Source organism: Pomacea canaliculata, linkage group LG7, assembly GCF_003073045.1.
Source record: "Pomacea canaliculata isolate SZHN2017 linkage group LG7, ASM307304v1, whole genome shotgun sequence".
NCBI classification, from domain to species: domain Eukaryota; kingdom Metazoa; phylum Mollusca; class Gastropoda; order Architaenioglossa; family Ampullariidae; genus Pomacea; species Pomacea canaliculata.
The window spans coordinates 3,331,230-3,349,055 of record NC_037596.1 but is presented as its reverse complement, the minus strand read 5'-3'; the positions used below and the strand labels follow the sequence as shown (position 1 = coordinate 3,349,055).

Genomic DNA, 17,826 nt, shown 5'->3' with positions numbered 1-17,826 from the left:
TATTTGTCTCTCGCCCAGGGCTCAGCACACCCTTCCCGCCGGTCCTGGGTGTGAGTAGAAAGATGAACACCTCTCTGCACAGCAACACAGGTATGCAGTTATTAACCTGTCTTTCCCTCTTATCTCGCTCATTGTCGATATCAGCAGTTTCTGACCAGAAGATTTTTTATTGATTTTTATTGAATTTTATTGATGTTACGTGTGCAGTTATATATTTGAACATGTGTTCGATAATGTTGTGTTAGTTCCAGGTGCTGCCAGTGTTTGTACAAGAAGTGAACATGTGAGTAACAAATTGTTACAAGCCATAGATGATCACACATGCAAGACGATTATTGGTAGTCTGTCTAGAAAATACCTATATTTCTTCAGCAACATTAAAGCCGACAAAAACCGTTGACCTCGACATGGCAGAGGGTTTCTGGCAATGCGACTCATTACAAAAGTCTGCTTTTTCCTCGCGAGCTTGTTTATTAGTCACTCGGTTGCTTTGAAAGAATGTCATGATCAAATTGATAAGAAATAATCTGCCTTAACACCTGCTGTCAGTCTAGTTAAGCCAGTCTAACAACATTCTACAGCCCATTTGAGAAAAAAAAACTACAACTGCATCATGTCTCGGTAAACCAATGACGTACCGTCTCTCTATCTACAGGGAAGTGAAGACACTTGAAACACGACTTACCTTGAGCCAGAGGATGGTCTTCCTGGTGTGACTGAAGATTGGGTATGTAGCTGTGGATTTCTTATACCAAATAATTTTTAAACCAGCATAGGCAGTTAAATAATTTCTAGGTGCTTAATTGCCTTAGTACAAACTTGTGTAATATTAAAGATTAGCAAGAATGTTGAAGACTGTTTTTGGTGGACCACAACAATTACTAGCTTCTTGAATAACAAGGAAAAAAGAGAAAACAATCACAACGAAAGAATGGGCAAACTTTGTCTTGAGCGATGACACAGCCCAATACATGTTCACGAGTACCACAACAAACGGGAAAGATGGCACCAACACCAGCCTAGCACAGTACGCCAGCAAAACAGGCATGGCAAATGAAGGAGGTGTGACGTCCCTTCTAGAGCTACCACGTGACGTGATGCATCAGCTGACATGGTAAAAGACCGCTATGTGTATCAACAACTGACATCAAACTGGAAGTGGTTTACTCTAGATTAGGGGAAGGTCTTGTGAGTGCATGATTCTAAAAATCTGTCCACAGACCGCGGGCAGATGATGAGAAACAAAGTGTCTGTCCCATCATGTACTGAAGTGGTGTGTCCTGTGTGTCCCATGATGGATGCTCCTAGCTTGTCCATCAAGATTTGACTTATTGACATGATTCACTTAATATCAGTTTATATTTGCTCCGAAAAAAAAATTTGATTCACTCAATCCTTGGTGGGCAGGTTCAAATTATTTTACGGGCCCTGCGTCCCGAGGGCCTGACGTTCCTCACCCGTGATGTAGGTTGGTCGGGTAGTCTTGTCATTCCGTATCAAGCAAGGAAAGACAGTGATATAAACTGTTTGAAAAAGAACTGTTTTGAATGTTGGATCAATTTGTCTTTATTTTTGTGTTATGAGTTATTTATGAGAGTTACTATTTTCTACCTGCCATAATAGAAAACATTAATTTGTGAGTCTTAATTCATTTATTCATCGCTATTACAGACAGCTGAAAATTGCTTGCCACTAAACGAATATCATTATCAGGTGTAGAGTTGCTGACAAACATGGGTCAGAGACAGAGTAAGGCTGAAAGGTGTCGAGAGGTTTATCTGAGTCTCACTGAGCAACAGGCCGTCCTCCTTAATACAGGTAGGATACAAAACTCACTGATACAGTTAGAATAAACATCAGTGTACTTCAATCTTGTTTGTTGTAGCTTATTGACACAAGATAAAAATATTATACCGAGAGACCAATTAGGACTGTGACCTTTCTCTTTTTGTATCAGCTTTACTCTGTCTCTATTTTCTCCTTCTTTCTTTCCGTTGCCCTCTTGAAAGCTGTTTTACGAGTAGAGTCTTGTTGGGATCAAAAAATGATAGTAAGGAAAAAATTGAAAGGGACACAACTTGAAAAAAGTGAAAGACAAAGCGATTAAAATAAAATGATACTTATAGGAGAGATCAAAGAAAAGACCGGAGCTGATGTAGACATGGGTCATCACCCCTCATCTGTATCCGGTAGAAGGATTGTCATCGTTCGTGGTCATCAAAAACAGATCGAGGCAGCAGCAAGTCTCATCGATCAGAAGACTGATGCTCAGGTGAGTGAATCAGTGGTAAGCAGAAAGTAGCACTGAGCAGTTGATATTTCCATACTTGCCTGTCAACAAAATCTAGGATATTTTTTTCATAATAACATAAATTTACTTTGTAGCCAGACTGATACGCTTTTTATATTACTTTCGTTTGTTTTTACCTTTTTTTCAAGCTACCCTGGCCTGTAACAGTCTTACCTGTATTTTTTTTAATCAGCACATACAAACTATAAAAGTTGATAAATGATTGAATTTACATTAATAGCTTTGGTAAATATGACAAAATTGTAGATGATAAGGCTACATCCTTTCAGACAGTTAACAGAAACACTTCATGCATGTGTTTGGCTGTTAATGCTTCAAACTATTGTGGTGTAGTCGATGTATAAATCAAAAATTCGAATATCACATTATTTTCGCTATTTAGGAACTCTTTCATTTCTAAGAGATGTCTTCTGCAGGTAGTCACTTTGGTTTATTCACACTTTGTGGGCTGTGTATGTGTGTGGGTGACATGAGCGTTTAAGTAAGGCTTGCCCACATTTTAAAAGAATAATTATAAACTTCTTCAAAACGGAATTAGAAATGGCATAAAGAAAAAATATTTACTAGTTCAGAGCCCTACGAGTAAACTTAGTTTTTGTAGAATGTATACATTATATAGTAAGAAACAAAAATTGCATGAATTAATTTTTTTTAATGTATTTGGCGCAGACAAACACAGCACGAACACAGCTATTGTGGCTCCAGTGGGTTGAGGCCGCGTACCCTGATCTCGACTCACGCGCCTACTTCCTGCCTCCTGTCGACTTCAACCTCATGCCGTTGACCAGACAGTCGGGTGCTGCTGGAGATGTTCTGGTCCTTCAGTCAGCACCAGGAAATGCCGGTCAGTCCAACCAACCAGAGACGACTCCATCCACTTCTGGAGACACTTGTCTTCCTCAGCAACCTGGTGTTGTGGACAGTGACTTCCGAGATGACGGAGCCATGCAGCGGTTACTCTTCTGTCTACAGAAAATGTCTGAACAAAACGGAGAAGTGTTGATTGGAATGAGTAATTTGAAGTTCGGACAGTACCTGGATGAACCTTGTTACGCTGCTGCTGCTGCCCAGCTCCCTCTACCCGCCAAACTTTCTCGGCTCTGCCACGGAACTGGAAACAGGGGAACTTTGATGTGCTTCTTATTCACCGACATTACGGCTTAGTCGTCTGTGAGGTGAAGGTGATTGGTGAAAATATAAAGGCACTGAACATGTCGCAACAGGATATAGACAACAACATCAGACAGAAACTAAAAGAGGCCGTGTCACAGCTGGACAAGGCGGAGGCCATGTTGTCTCACCTAGTGTCCGACATCGCTCCCGGTCTGCGCATCACTAAGACCATCGCTTTTCCCAACATCACGACTCCTCAGCTACACCAGGTTATCTCCAGGGACACCCAGCTCACTCAGGTATCAGTCCCCAAATTGTTTTGTAGAAATAAAGACTTCGGCTACATACTTCTTAACCTTTAACAACTGTATCATGGCATAGGTGCATAAGTTAAAAATATAATTTTTCATAACTGATACTTTAACTCAAGAATTGCAGACTTTCAACGACGCTCTGTCTAGTGTTGATTGCTGGCAATGTTGCGAAATGTGTACCAACGTGACGTAGTACACTGTCAGCGTGACGTAGTACACTGTTACGGCGTTCGTTGATCACAGGTGCGAATAGTGTACTTTGCTAGCGGATAATTAATTTAATGGATGAATTTTGGAGGCTGAAATTTACAGGTTAGGTTTTATATCGTCTATACGTACTGATATCTGCAAAAAAAGCAAACTATTCAAGTTGTTCTTTAAGTCGCCATCTTGTCAAGTTTACAGCTTGGGTTTTTACAGGACCTGTGTCGGTGTCTAGGCACACAAGATCCCGTCGACATCCCTGGTCTGTGTCTGTGCTCTGATCAGTTGTCTGACTCCAACACCCCGTGGAAAGTTAATGAAGGCGTGATAGAGAAACTCGGAGAATGGTGGAAACGACGTGTGGCTGTGTCTGGGCCTGACAGTCACATGACACGTCACGTGCACAAGATACTGGTATCACAGTAAGATATGCTGCGTTTAATTATCATGAGATAACTATACTATACAGTTGTACCTGTCATTGAATGACTAACACAAAAGCTGGACTTTGAAACAGGCTCTGTGTAGACAGCCATCCATACCCCTATAGACGGTCCTATCTAGAGGATTTTCTTGATCACAAAAGAAGGTTAGTAAGTCGAGAAAAAAAGCTTGTAGTATAAAGTTAATCACGAGAGTTTTATTTGATAGGCTATTCAAATAATTGCTGAGCCATCTTTTCCTTTATATTATCCTTAATACGTTTGTTTCAGGTTGTGTGGTCCGGCGACAACAGTGACTGTGCCATGCACATTTCCTCCTCTTGTGAGGTGTACAGGAGAGTGTTATACTGCTGTAATTACACTCTTCCCTGAGCAGGTTCACCTGCTACACACGGCGCCTCCCAGACTCTTTGTCACCGGACCTCCCGGCACAGGTAAAACTGTGGTGCTGCTACTGATGGCCATAGAGTGGCTGCGATGTGGTCACCACGTCTACATTGTCAGTACTTGGAGGGGGAGTCGTGCAGTGTGCACTATGTTGTATCACCTGTTGCTGCAGGCAGTGAGCACGCTTCAGTTGCCAGGTGTATCACCCGGCCAGCCTCACCTTCTGCTGTATCATCTTGATGGCGGTAAACGGGTGGATAAGGCCGTCAACGACTTGTCACAGGCAGCGGACGGAGGGTCGTTGTACGTCATCGCTGATGAAGTAGTGAGTGATTACAAGTGAGTGTTTAATTCTTTTTTATTATTATTTTTATTTGTCAGTAATTATATTTTTGTCTTAGACAGCCTCAAGGCAATTGCTTGTGCTGTGTAAAACGAATGCGTGATTTCGTCATGCACATTACACAGATATATATATACATATTCATGACAGTGCAAAGTGGGAAATATGTTTCACTGGTTGCTGCAGGACCAACTACTTCCAGACTGTCTGTGACAAGCTGCTGGCTCGAGTTCATTGTCTCTATCTCTGGGCGGCAAGTTGTTACCATGGATACGTACCAACCGGGTGGCGAGTGGAATATTTAACCAGACCCCTCCGCTCTCCACCGGCCGTCGTCAGGGAAGTCGAGCAGGACGTGAAGATCACTACAACCCATCATGTCAAGTCGTACAGTGAGCGAGGTTTGTCCGACCACACAGACAGCCCACCAGTCACACGACTGTATCACCGAGGTCAGGGTCACTCAGGTCGCTGGCCAGAGGACTGTGTGAAGTGCGGTCAAAGGTGGCCAGCTTCCTACAGCTCCAGCTCCGTGTTGGTGTTGCAGGTTGGTGTGGGTGTTGTGTAGTGTACCGTGAACAAGAACTAAGTCGTCGCATTTTGGTCAAGTCGTTCCAGGCTTGTTGGCCCTAATTCTGTAGTTTGACTAGAGATAGTAAATACTATAAGATGGGCCACGGTGAGAAGTAGCATTGATGCGGCTGCATGTGTACTCGATCTCTTCTTTCGATCAGTTACCGAATGTCATCAACAAATCATTAACTTCATCCAATGACAAATTAATCCACATCGACCAGAAAATTCCGACTAACCATCTTATAGTATTTACTATCTTTATTATAACCAGTCTGCAACATGTGACACAAAATAAACTAACTGTGAATGTTGACAGAGAGTGGCAGGACATCTTACAAGTCTTACTCCACCAGCGGCGGCACACACCATCCTGTCTACAGTGGAGAGACGTGCTGGTGTTGAACTGGCGTGACGTACGTGACAACTTGAGTGTGGTGAGGGGACTGAGAGAAATGGGTATTCCAGTCCGGGTGGTGAAGCATGAAGACACCGAGGACGTGGCCATGGCCCGCAGTGACGTGGTGTGGGTGGCGGATGCAAATCATGTTCGTGGTCTGGAGAGAAAAGTCGTCGTCTGTTTGTACGACCCTCTGGTTGACTCACTTACATCTGGTTTGTTTGATGGAGATAGATGTGAGGTAAGAGAAGTAGAGAGTAGATCCGAGTTGCTCAGAATGTACGACTTTAGGTCGACTCGACTTGACCTCATGTCCCGCTGCACGGCACATCTTGTGCTTGTCTCCCCTCGCGACTAGCCCCAGAATACTGAACTCATTCACCTGTCAGCTTAGTTGTAGTCGTGTGTCTATCTCCTGTACACCAATACTTATCAGAGGCAGGAAAAAACAAACACCGCACCAAAAACACGACACCTACAAGCATAGTCCAACGGACCCCTCACTTTATCGCCGCAGACATGTCTCGGATCACATTATGGATTTACTCTAAATTTAAAAAAATAAAAAGCCATACCATTTATATATATATCCATAAGTATACTGTCTTCTGTCATTAACAGGCCGAAAATTCATTTTGGGACTAAAAAAAAAAAAACGATTTTTTACCGGACAAAGTCACACACACGTCCTTCCTCCGGCATGACCATCGCTCACCTTCAAGTCAGTTGTATTTGATTGGTAAGAAACAATTAGGTGCACATGATGATAAAGTAGAATAAAAGTACCGGACTTATGAATCATGATGTTGTCGTCATGTTTTATGTATTTTATATACATGTCTCAGTGTTGTTATGTAAAATATCTGTGAATGGATTCATTGTGCTCTACCTGTATGCGTGTAAAGCCAGCTGTGTGTTGCTAACAGGTAAAGTTAGCTTGAAACTTGCCTTTGTGGATTAATAAAGTTGTCATGGGAAGTCATCACGATTATCTTGTACACGTTATGGAGTAGTCGCTATACATTGTTGTCACTACTGCCACTAATCGTTTCTTGTTTATACCTATTGTGTTTGTTTTATGTAGTCTGGTGCCTTCTGTTCTAAGACATTTCTACGAAAAGTTTTCTATAACATTTGGAATACAGTGTATTATGATATATGTCATCAACAGTACACAGAGTTTCATTAGTTTATCTGAGCGTGTATGCACATCGTAACATCTATCACTCTTCTGACTGTCACTACTTACACTCTATCTGTCACCACTGTCACTCATACTGACTGTCATCACTCGGTCACTCTTACTATCATTACTCAGTATCGATTCTCACACAACATTGCCTCCCATTAGTTGTTTCAAGCAAAGAACGACAACGGCCCAGGATTTCGCGCACAAAGAAATAGATTTTTACATCCACACACACACACAAACACACACATTCACAGCCATGCGCTACTGACACTGCTTCCTCAAGAGGAGATTAGAATTGATTAGGTCACCCAAAAAATTTATTTCAGACTGTTATACAGTGAGATTTCATCCACTCCTTCGTCTTATCTTTAGCCGTAGACTGAGTGAACACGACTCAGTGTTGGCTGTGTAATATTCATGCATTTGTTATGTAAGCACCCAGTGTGTGGGTCACATGATGTTAATGTTGACACTAGTTGTGTAAACACAGACAGATCAGGTCCAGACAGGTGTGGAGCTCGTTTTGTGAAAAAAAAAGAATTGATACGGCATGAGATGATGACGTCAGAGGAAGAGACGTTTTCAGGAGACAATCACCAGTTGTGACGTACACCGAGACATGACGTTAAGTCGGATATAAACATCATCAATATACAGACAGACGATAACTTTTCTCTCCAGACCATGAACACGATCTCCACGCGCCACCCACACAACGTCACTGAGGGCTGTGGCCACGTCATCAATGTCGTCATCTTCCATCATCTGCACTGGAATACCCGCTTCGTTTAGTCCCTCCACCATACCCGAGCTGTCAGTAATTTGACGTCCAACCAATACAGCACCAGCACGTCTCTCCACTGTAGGCAGGGTGGTGTTGTGCAGGAAGTTAAAGTCGTGGATGTTGTAGTGACATTCTCTGTCAACATTCAAAGTTATTTTCTACTGTAAGTCCCATGTCTGACAAACAGCGTACACACTGACAGACACATGGCTAACACACTGTCTTCTCACCCTACAACACCCACACCTACCCGTAACACCAACACGTAAATTGTGGAGGAGGCTGGCGACCTCTCGACCGCACGTGACACAGTCACCTGGGCTGTCACCATCATGGTCCTGACCTCCGTGACGCAGTCGTCTGACTGGCGGGCCGTCTGTCGGGTCGGGCACACCACGCTCACTGTACGGCTGGACACGTTGGTCAGTGATTAACTCGTTCTGCTCGACTTCCCTGACGACGGCCGGGGGAAAGCGGAGGGGTCTGGTTAAATATTCCACTTGCCACCCGGCGGGTGCGTCTCCATGTAAGCAACTTGCCGCCCAAAGATGGAGATCAAGAACTTGTGTCAGCAGCTTGTCACACAAATGTCTTGAAGTTAGTCCTGAAACAGTCGTGAGTGTTACAGAGTCCCAGATACACTTGTTACACCGTCTACTGTATGTCTATGTTTGTGTATCGTTGGGTTGTCACCTGTTTAACACCTGGTGGTGATTATAAGATAAAACTGAGTGTCATCATCCACCTGTTTGACTATTATCAACACTCACCCCGCTTCATCAGCGATGACATACAACGACCCATCTATCGCCGCTTGTGACAAGTCCTCGACGGCCATCTCCAAGTCTTCATCGTCATAAAGACGATAGTCCACCATCATCAGCTGACTGGCTGACTGTTGTGTGGTCCCTGTATGTAGCAACAGATGATACAGCATGCTGCACGCTGTACGACTCTCTTCACAAGTACTCACAATGTAGACAGGGTGACCACATTGCAGCCATTTTATACCCGTCAGCAGCAGCACCACAGTTTTACCTGTACCTGGCGGTCCAGTTACAAATATTCTAGCAGGGGAGGTGTGCAGCAGGTGAACTTGCTCCGGGAAGAGTGTTATCACAGCAGTGTAGCACTCTCCTGTCATGGACACGGCCTCACTCATGGTCTTCACACTCAGACGTGGAACAGATGTGCATGGCACGGTTACTGTTGTCGCAGGACCACAGAATCTAGTACAATCAAATCAACAAGAATTTTTAATTGAGATACCCCTAGCCCTCAAAAAGAAATACAATAAAGAGAGTAAATTAATTATGACCAGTTTTACCTTGGTAAGCAAATATTTCATCTTTTTTCAAATAAAGAAAATTTGTCTTCTCTCACTATTCCATGTCGTAGGTAGTTAAAATTGAACAATTTATATTAAGTAATGTGTCGAGGACTAACCTGGCTACCAGACCTTTGTACACGTCTAATGTCACGTTCTGACCTTTAGACAAAGGTCCAGCCACACGTCGCTGCCACCAGTCTCCGAGTTCCCCCAGCACGTGACTACTGACGTCATATGGTGTCTTGGGGTCAGACAACTGATCACAGCACAGACACAGACCTGTGATGGCAGCGGGGTCTGTTGTTGTTTTCAGACACCGACACAGGGTCTGTTAACAAACCACATCATGTAAAGTGAACGGAGAAAATTGTAAAGATAACAGCTGTAATAAAACACAAAATATTATGTGAAATTTAAATAAAATCAGTTGTTTATTATGGTAATACCTGGATAAAGGGGTTTTGAAAAAAAAAATAGACAGAACAGCATGCTCGCAATGACTACAATAATTTATCTTCCACAGACAGGACGCAAAGACAATCATGTGCATCGAAAACGAGGGTGTAGACACAGATGGATAACTAAAACCTGAATGAGGTTGTTGTCGCCGGAGATGGCCTGTTGAAGCTGGCAAGCTGTGAGGTTGGGGAAAGCGATCACCTTAGTGATGCCCAGACCGGGAGCGATGTCGGACACCAGGTGAACACAACATGGCCTCCGCCTTGTCCAGCTGTGACGCGGCATCGCCTCAGTTTCTTTCTAATTTTGTTGTCTAAATCTTGTTGCGACATGTTCACAGCTTTTATATTGTCACCAATCGCCTTCACCTCACAGACTACCAGTCCGTACTGTCGATGAATCAGAAGAAACATCAAAGTCTCCCTGTTTCCAGTTCCGTGGTAAAGAAGGTGGGAGGCTGAAGGATATGGGTAGCCGGGTAGCTGCGGCAGCGTAACAAGGTTCACCCAGGTACTTTCCGAACTGAAGCTGAGTCAGTCCAACCATGGCATCGCTGTTTTCTTCAAACATTTTCTGAAGACAGACAAAAATCCGCTGCATGGCAATCGTCCTGACATGTCGCTGTCCTGAACGTGAGGAGGCTGAGATGTCGTCGACGGATGAACAGATGTTGCTTCGAGGACATAAACATCCCGACCGGATATCGGCTGTCTACTCACGGCACGCGGTTGAAGTAGACAGGAGGCAGGAAGTAGGCGCGTGAGTCGAGATCAGGGAACGCGGCCTCAACCCACTGGAGCCAGAATGTCTGAGCCTGGTCTGATAGTCTCCCCTGTGTCAAACAATTTAATATTTTAACAGATACACATGACTTGCGATCTTCTTATGGTTCACTAGTCTGTTTTTACACGAAAGTCACTGACTAAATAGATAATATGTTTTCTTTGAGTTCCGCCTGAAAATGGTATTCACTTGCTTATATTGTAGCTGGCCTATGGATGGCCCTTAGCAAAACCTGACATTAGGTGATGTCGATTATTTTCTGTGTTATTATCTAATATCAGCAAACAGACCTTTGCGCCTGTCTTCTGACTGATGTCACGGACTGCAGCCTCGATCTGAGAAGAAACACCGCGGACGATGACAATCTTCATTCCTGGTACAGGTGAGGGGTTGAGGTCAAAGTCTACATCAGCACCTGACTTCTTTTTGATGTCTTCAAGTGGACTTATGCCTCCTAAATAAAAAAAACAACTGTTTCAACGCAAAGGGCTAATAACTACAGCTAAGAAAAATTGCTCTATCGTGTTAATGGTGACTTTAATTTTTTTGTAATATATATTGTAAAATAACAGTCATCACTATCCTTGGTGAAGGATAATCATAATCGCTATGCTCGTCATTATTTGTAGCCTATCCACCACTTTCCCCAATCTGCTAACTGACATGCATTTATTTATTTAAAGATTATGTTTCAACTCCTTTTATCATAACTATTTATCATTATTATCTCTTAAAGAATAAATTATGTTTAAAAATACAACCTACCTTTATCTGTAAGTAGTGCAGCCTGCTCGTCGGTAACGGCGTGTAGGTAAACTTTCACCTGACCGCTACTTATAGAACTTCCACCTCCTCCTTGAGGGCGCTTTCCCTGTGGTAGTCATTGACAGTTAGAGGATGCAGGTAGAAATAAATTTAAACTGAGCACCATATGTTCTTTATATGATAATACAATGGAAATAAAACCATATTTGCAGGATGAATTTGTAGATTTAAAAAAAAGATGGCGATAACGGGATGATAATAGCCTGTAGTAAATGCTGTATCAACAGGAAATATTTCAACTCCACAACACACACCCTAATATACAAATACACAAACAGAACAACCTGCGTTGTCTCACACTAAATAATACCATAAAAACTTCAAAACATCAAAATAACACCTTAATCACACAAACACAACAGACTTTGCTTACAACGCCACGTCTCTCATTGTCTCACCTGTCGTGGAGCCAACTGTTGATGACCAGACATGCTTGACATTGGTCTGTCCTGTAGAGGATCGAGTCTGTGGAAGGAATCGACTGCCCCGTGTGTGTTCTTCAGACAAGACACCGAAGATTTCTGTGAGGACAGCGATCTGCACTCTGCTCAGCGCTGCCAAACATTGGTGGCAAGGATTTAATTAGACATACCAAAAAGCAATGTCGTAATCAAACAACAGGACCACCGGCTGTGAAGAAAAAGATTCTTGTCATGCCTACTGCTCAAAGCAACTGCATCCAGTGTCAGTGTCACAAAACAGTGTCACGGTCCCTGTCACACTGTGCCACTATAACCATGAACTTGCATTACTGGACTGCTGGCAGACGATTTTATTTTCTCCAGTTTAACTACTAAAACGAGGCATGTACAAAGCTTCCGGTTTATTCACATTCATTGTTTAGGCTCGCCGAGACTAACAGCGGAGAACTTCGCAGGAGACTAAGCGTTGGTCTTGGCAGACAGTCAGCAAGTCCACCATACATGTCCATGCTATAACATTTCAGTGCCGGTCAAGATGAGTTCTTTTGCACTTAGAAAGGTCACCACGTGCTTCACCCGCCACTCATATGACGTCGCGTGCGAGCTGCTCTGTTAGTCACGTGAGATCCGTCACGTGCTGTCGTCACAAAGACACCCACACCCTTCTGTCTGGCTGTCACCAACAGAACAATTAAGTTGACAGAATTGAACTTCCTCCTTCTCGCACTGTGGCCTGTGGTTCACTGTGGCAAGTGGACTACTCAAGGAATGATCACGTGACGTGTCCTTTTAACTGTCTCGTCAAACTCGCAACTTGAGAGCTGCGGAATTTGAGTAGATGCCAATTCACAACAGATACATAAAGAGGAAAATATATTACTTTTAAACAGGTACAAAATAATATTACAAACTTTATTGTACTAAACGGAGTATTAAAAATATTCATTGTGTAAGATAACAATAGTTTCAAGAAACACTTCAAGCGATATGACCAGTCTCTGACAGCCTCAACACAACAGGTCTTTTGATGTAACCTCGTCTTTGTTTACCTCGTCAACCTCAGTGTCGTGTGGTGCACCAAGTCCCCTGGCTTATCATGTGATCTCCTGGGCACATTACTCCTACCTCTTATCAGCGACTGCTTGTGTTTATATCCGGTCTCTATATTTACCGACTTTTTCTTCTTCTGTGATACATGTTAAAGTATGTACCAGCCTGTACAGCTGTGATCTATCATAGTATATGCAGTCTGTATGCAGTCTGTACAAGTAGGTGTGATTATGATGACTTATGTAGCCAGTCTGAACTACTTATCGTGATATATAATTACATATATATCTAGCACATACAAGTAATCGCGATGTGTAGTGCCGTGTGTATCTCGTCTGTTGAGGCAGCTGTTACGTATAATGACATATGTGCCCAGTCTGTTTATGTAACTTATGCATGAGTGCAGTAAAAAACGGTGACCCTCCAATGTATTTCACATGTCATCTGACTCCGAGGTAACATTTTCATTAAGAAAATGTCTGACAGTGTCGTGTACATGTATAACAACTGACTTTTCTGTAATATACGACTAACACGTACACAGTACTAACCATATTATATAAGAAACTGATCTTTGGGGACTGTACATCAATCACATGACTAAGATCCGCGTGTTGACCTTTAACATCTGAGAAAAACTTGAAACGTGTTACAGATATGGGTTATATGACTTGTTCACAAGATCTGTTTGTGTTTAAAAAGAAAAAAAAAGTTCTCACTGTGTGCCCGAAAGCTCGTAGCCTGGGGTTTAGATGATAGGTCACCACCGTCATTAAGCCCGAGAAGCGTGAGGTCCTCACACCTCCACCTCCCTCCATAAACGATTTAATAAAATTAATTCGACAATCGTGTTTCTAGACGATTGTGACATGCACACCTCCACAGGTAGATAACGTGCAGACAGATTACTTCACTCAGCAGGTGGCGCCCTTCTCGTTTACAAACGCGACACGTAGGCGGTGGGAGGGAGATAACCCCAGTTCTGGTGACGTAACTTTGGGGATCCCACGATGACAGCTTCGAGTCGCGAGGTTCCGCTGTCGCTGGCTGTGTGACGAAACTGCGGGAAGGAGGGGGATTTCCCCTTTCACTAGTTCAAGGTGGGAGGGGACTCCTGATAATGGACGCATTGGTGATGATTGATAATGATGATGATTGATGTTGATGTTGATGGATGATTGATAATGATTGATAATGAATGCTTGATGATGATTTACGATGATGATAGATGTTGATTGATGGATTGATGGATGGATGGATGGATGGATGGATGGATGATGATGATGATGATGATGATGATGATGTGGTGGTGGTGGTGGTGTGGTGGTGGTGGTGATGGTGATGGTGATGGTGATGAAATACAGCTGCACTAAAATGAAAAATACAATCTTGAGAAAAGGAAAATAGTTTGCAAAAAATAGCAGCAGCATAACAGCAGGTCAAATGGCATTGTCTCAACAACACCATAAAATACATTTTAAAAAAAAGAGAAACAAATAGACAACAACAAATAAATACTCAAAATACCGAAGCATGACAACCAATTTTATTGTAACTACTGTGTTACCTCCCCTTACGTAACAACACGCTGGCATCTACTACAAGCACAAAGACCCTAAACGCAGTCGAATATTTATATAAATTTAAAACAAAATTATACAAAAATGTAAATTGAAGAGTGTGTTTAGTAATAACCAGCTCTAACCGTTAAGTGAAAGACTATGGAAGCAAACTGTAGGCTAAAAATTAAAATGCTGAAGCTTTTAAATCGTGCATGTCAATGTGAAGGTTGATTTATTAATATTTTGTTGACCGTCGTGCAAACTTTGCCATAAGAAATAGGTCAGGTGTTGATGGTCCTCAAGTAATTTGCAGCATCTTCCGGTGGATTGCAGTAGCCTCGTTGAGGTCCAGCATCTCCTGATGAACACAAAGGTTGTAGTGAACATAAAAGAAAGGTATTGAAACCTTTGCCCTAAATCAGAAATCGTTCGTCTTATTTAAACTTATTTTAGAAGTCTTGCCCATTTATTACTTGTTCAGACTGTGAATCAGAGATCCTGTCTCTTGTCAACTAGCACTTGCTCCAACTATTATTTATGTCTAAACAATCAGTAGTTCATTAACCTACCAGACTCATCAGTAAAGAACTACATCAACGTGTAGCACCTGCTGTGGCCTACCTGTCTAAGGAGGAGGTTTGATCTCAGAGTACAGTCTGATAAGTGTGTTCTTCACCTTGGTTCAGGACCTTGTCTTTCCCTGGATGTCGCAAACCTGAGTACTGTTCAGCTGCAAATATAAATAAATAAACCAACGGTCGTCCCTTTTAGCTGTCTCCCCTACAAAGAATAACTTTAATCAGATAGAACTTTTTTTCATCTCATTCATATTTTTTTCCTGGTTATTAGCATACACATTCAGTCAGCCAATCATATATTTATTCATCCTTCAACATGTCGAGAACTCAATATGAATGAGTGAGCAATGGAAATGCAAAAATCAAAAGAGCTTACAGGCAAAGCGTTTTCTGCATGTCAGGATAATGGCTCTGATGACTGATGCGAGCATGATGCCAAGAACAAAAGGTGTAATCATGAGGCCGACAAAAATGAAGATGTTCATATACAGCCCTTCTCTTGTTGTCTCCAAGCAGGCTTAAAAAGTAAACATTAAATGTTAAACACTAATAACATAACATACAAGTCAAATATAATTCATCACATTTACACTAACAATTTAAAAGCAAACTTGAATATCCATAAGGAAGCATATATGATTCACGGATAAATTTTAAATTATTGCCGATTGTAACGCAAACTTTCGCAACGAAAAACTTTCCCCCTCTCTGTCCAATATTTTATTTAAGGACTGGGTGGGGCGAGCAGGCAGGCGAAACAAATTTATGTACATTGGGCAAATTTCTTGTGCAACAATTATTCTTGATTATTGGGAAGTGTAAAGAACATTTACTTGAATGTACAATGTGAATAGTTTTATTAGCACCTACTGAGGTTTGCGTTTGCTGTTATATAAACCTACAGGGTAGTCGTGGACATACAGCGTGTAATAGCTTGTTATTATGTCAGAAAACCTTATCATTTTTTTTTCAAGTGTGATAAAGAGTTATTTCATTTAGAAATATTGTTTCATCTCGTTAAATATCTGATGCAAAATTAATAATAATTTTTTTATCTGCTCTTTTCTTTCTGCTGCTTTATCATTTCGCTTCTGTCTCCATATTTATCATTATCGCTACCTACTTGCTTTCCCGTTCACTTACTTGCATTCTCTCTGCCCTGTGGTTTAGCAGACACAATAAAGGCTTGCTTTGGACTTTTCCGACCCATCAGAATAAATCCATTTCCAGATATACAAAGCTATGTCTGATGTCGGGGACTTCGCAGACAACTGGATCATGTTGCCATCTGCTGTACAAAAGCATTGCTGTTCATCAGAAAGCTCCCTGGAAGACCTGACTGTCGGAGCAGCGGCAGTCTCGGGTTGTTCCCAGGAGGGTCTGGTTGTCCAGAAAGCATTTGCACAAGTCCAGCTGGAGACTTTCTTCCAAGCATGGACAACTTGATGAAGGTTGGGTTGTTTGTCCCCAGGCAGGCATCATGTCTGGTGTAGAATGTCAAGTTGATGTAGCTGTTGTCCTCCACTGAGATCATGTTTTGTGATGGATGTAGACCTGACAGTTCCCACCGTACGCCTGGAACGCGATGACAGTCGCTTAGAAGATAGTTCATTTCTTTGCTTTCGTGTTTGTTTTGGTTGGTTGTTTTTGTATTCATTGCTTGAATGTTTGCCGTTATGTAATGTGAAAAGCTTGTGTCAACTCTGTTGATAACACAGAAGGTGCCACTACCACAGGCGTACATGCCAAATAGCTCTTAAGAGTTCGTGCACGAATTGAGACACTCGCGTCCTCCCCGATAAAATAAAATAAAATAAAATAAAATAAAATAAAATAAAATAAAATAAAATAAAAACTTAAATACATAAAATAGACAGACCTGAATTACTCTTTCTAGAACAGAACAAATCATGATACTTTTTATTATTTTAAAATATTTTATTTAAGCAAAGATTTTATTCATCTGGTGATGCAAAAGTTGAATACCACCGTATTACTAGGTCGTTACTAAGGCACCCACTTGAATCAAAAAAGTAAGATATATATATATATATATATATAAGTAAATTATATCATTTTAGAACTGTTGCAAAAGTTCTGATTTATTTTTAGTAAATTATTTAATTATCTCCTTATATCTTATTCTGTCAACGTTCTTAAAAATAACATGTTGATTCTTCTTATATTTAATAGATTAATAGTTTTATTTATGTATAATTTTAATATTTTACATTTATGTTTTGAAGAGTTTACTTACAGTCTTCAATGGACAGCTGTGTGACACAGTATTTAAGCATTATAAATAATATTACAATGCTGACTAAAGTTCTTCCCATGGTGCACTGAGGTGTTTGTACACAGCTATGTACCCTTGTACAGCTGTAAGACGATTGTGAGTGAAGCAGGACGAGAGGTCGCTCATAAGTGTTCTCACCATCTCACTTTCATCTGAAAGATGCGGAGGGGGTCTAAGGGCACGTGTCAACATTTTTTATGTTCCTTCTTTCCTCACTCACTGTATAAGAGGACTTAGAATAAATAAGAATTTCCGGAGAAATTTTAAAAAAAAAACAGCAATTTTTCAGTTTGTTTTTAGTTTCTATAAGACTTGATTTAGTTTTGTTTTCTTTGTTGCGGTTTCGCTTCCGTGAAGATTACAGTTTCATGTGGGCTCTATTCTTGTATACTCCTCCCATCACACACACACACATGAAAATTTTCAAGAGCTTTGTGAGCTTTTACACACACACACA

General features: G+C 41.6%; 2 protein-coding genes and 1 long non-coding RNA gene across 4 annotated transcripts; 1 reads left to right on the top strand and 2 right to left on the bottom strand.

The window, feature by feature from the left end:
* The first annotated feature begins 489 nt into the window (after window positions 1–489).
* On the top strand, window positions 490–6,842 carry LOC112569549. 2 transcript variants are annotated; one of them, XM_025247355.1, is made up of 8 exons: window positions 490–727; window positions 1,714–1,818; window positions 2,127–2,272; window positions 2,981–3,723; window positions 4,159–4,364; window positions 4,656–5,111; window positions 5,302–5,662; window positions 6,008–6,842. In XM_025247355.1, exons 4-8 carry the CDS (start codon window positions 3,523–3,525, stop codon window positions 6,101–6,103), a joined length of 1,320 nt encoding a protein of 439 aa, XP_025103140.1. In that variant the 5' UTR covers window positions 490–727; window positions 1,714–1,818; window positions 2,127–2,272; window positions 2,981–3,522; the 3' UTR covers window positions 6,104–6,842. The 2 variants fall into 2 exon arrangements, with proteins under 2 accessions (XP_025103140.1, XP_025103141.1); XM_025247356.1 differs by having other exon boundaries at window positions 490–1,818.
* An 877-nt stretch (window positions 6,843–7,719) lies between these two features.
* On the bottom strand, window positions 7,720–12,347 carry LOC112569103. The gene is made up of 8 exons (XM_025246784.1): window positions 11,860–12,347; window positions 11,402–11,507; window positions 10,927–11,090; window positions 9,983–10,685; window positions 9,511–9,722; window positions 8,835–9,293; window positions 8,315–8,668; window positions 7,720–8,199 (listed from the first exon to the last, which is right to left on the bottom strand). Exons 4-7 carry the CDS (start codon window positions 10,136–10,138, stop codon window positions 8,644–8,646), a joined length of 852 nt encoding a protein of 283 aa, XP_025102569.1. The 5' UTR covers window positions 10,139–10,685; window positions 10,927–11,090; window positions 11,402–11,507; window positions 11,860–12,347; the 3' UTR covers window positions 7,720–8,199; window positions 8,315–8,643.
* A 2,123-nt stretch (window positions 12,348–14,470) lies between these two features.
* On the bottom strand, window positions 14,471–17,455 carry LOC112568335. The gene is made up of 5 exons (XR_003100067.1): window positions 17,331–17,455; window positions 16,217–16,648; window positions 15,450–15,590; window positions 15,117–15,225; window positions 14,471–14,853 (listed from the first exon to the last, which is right to left on the bottom strand). It is a non-coding gene; the product is annotated as an uncharacterized LOC112568335 (long non-coding RNA).
* Between the last annotated feature and the right edge of the window lie 371 nt (window positions 17,456–17,826).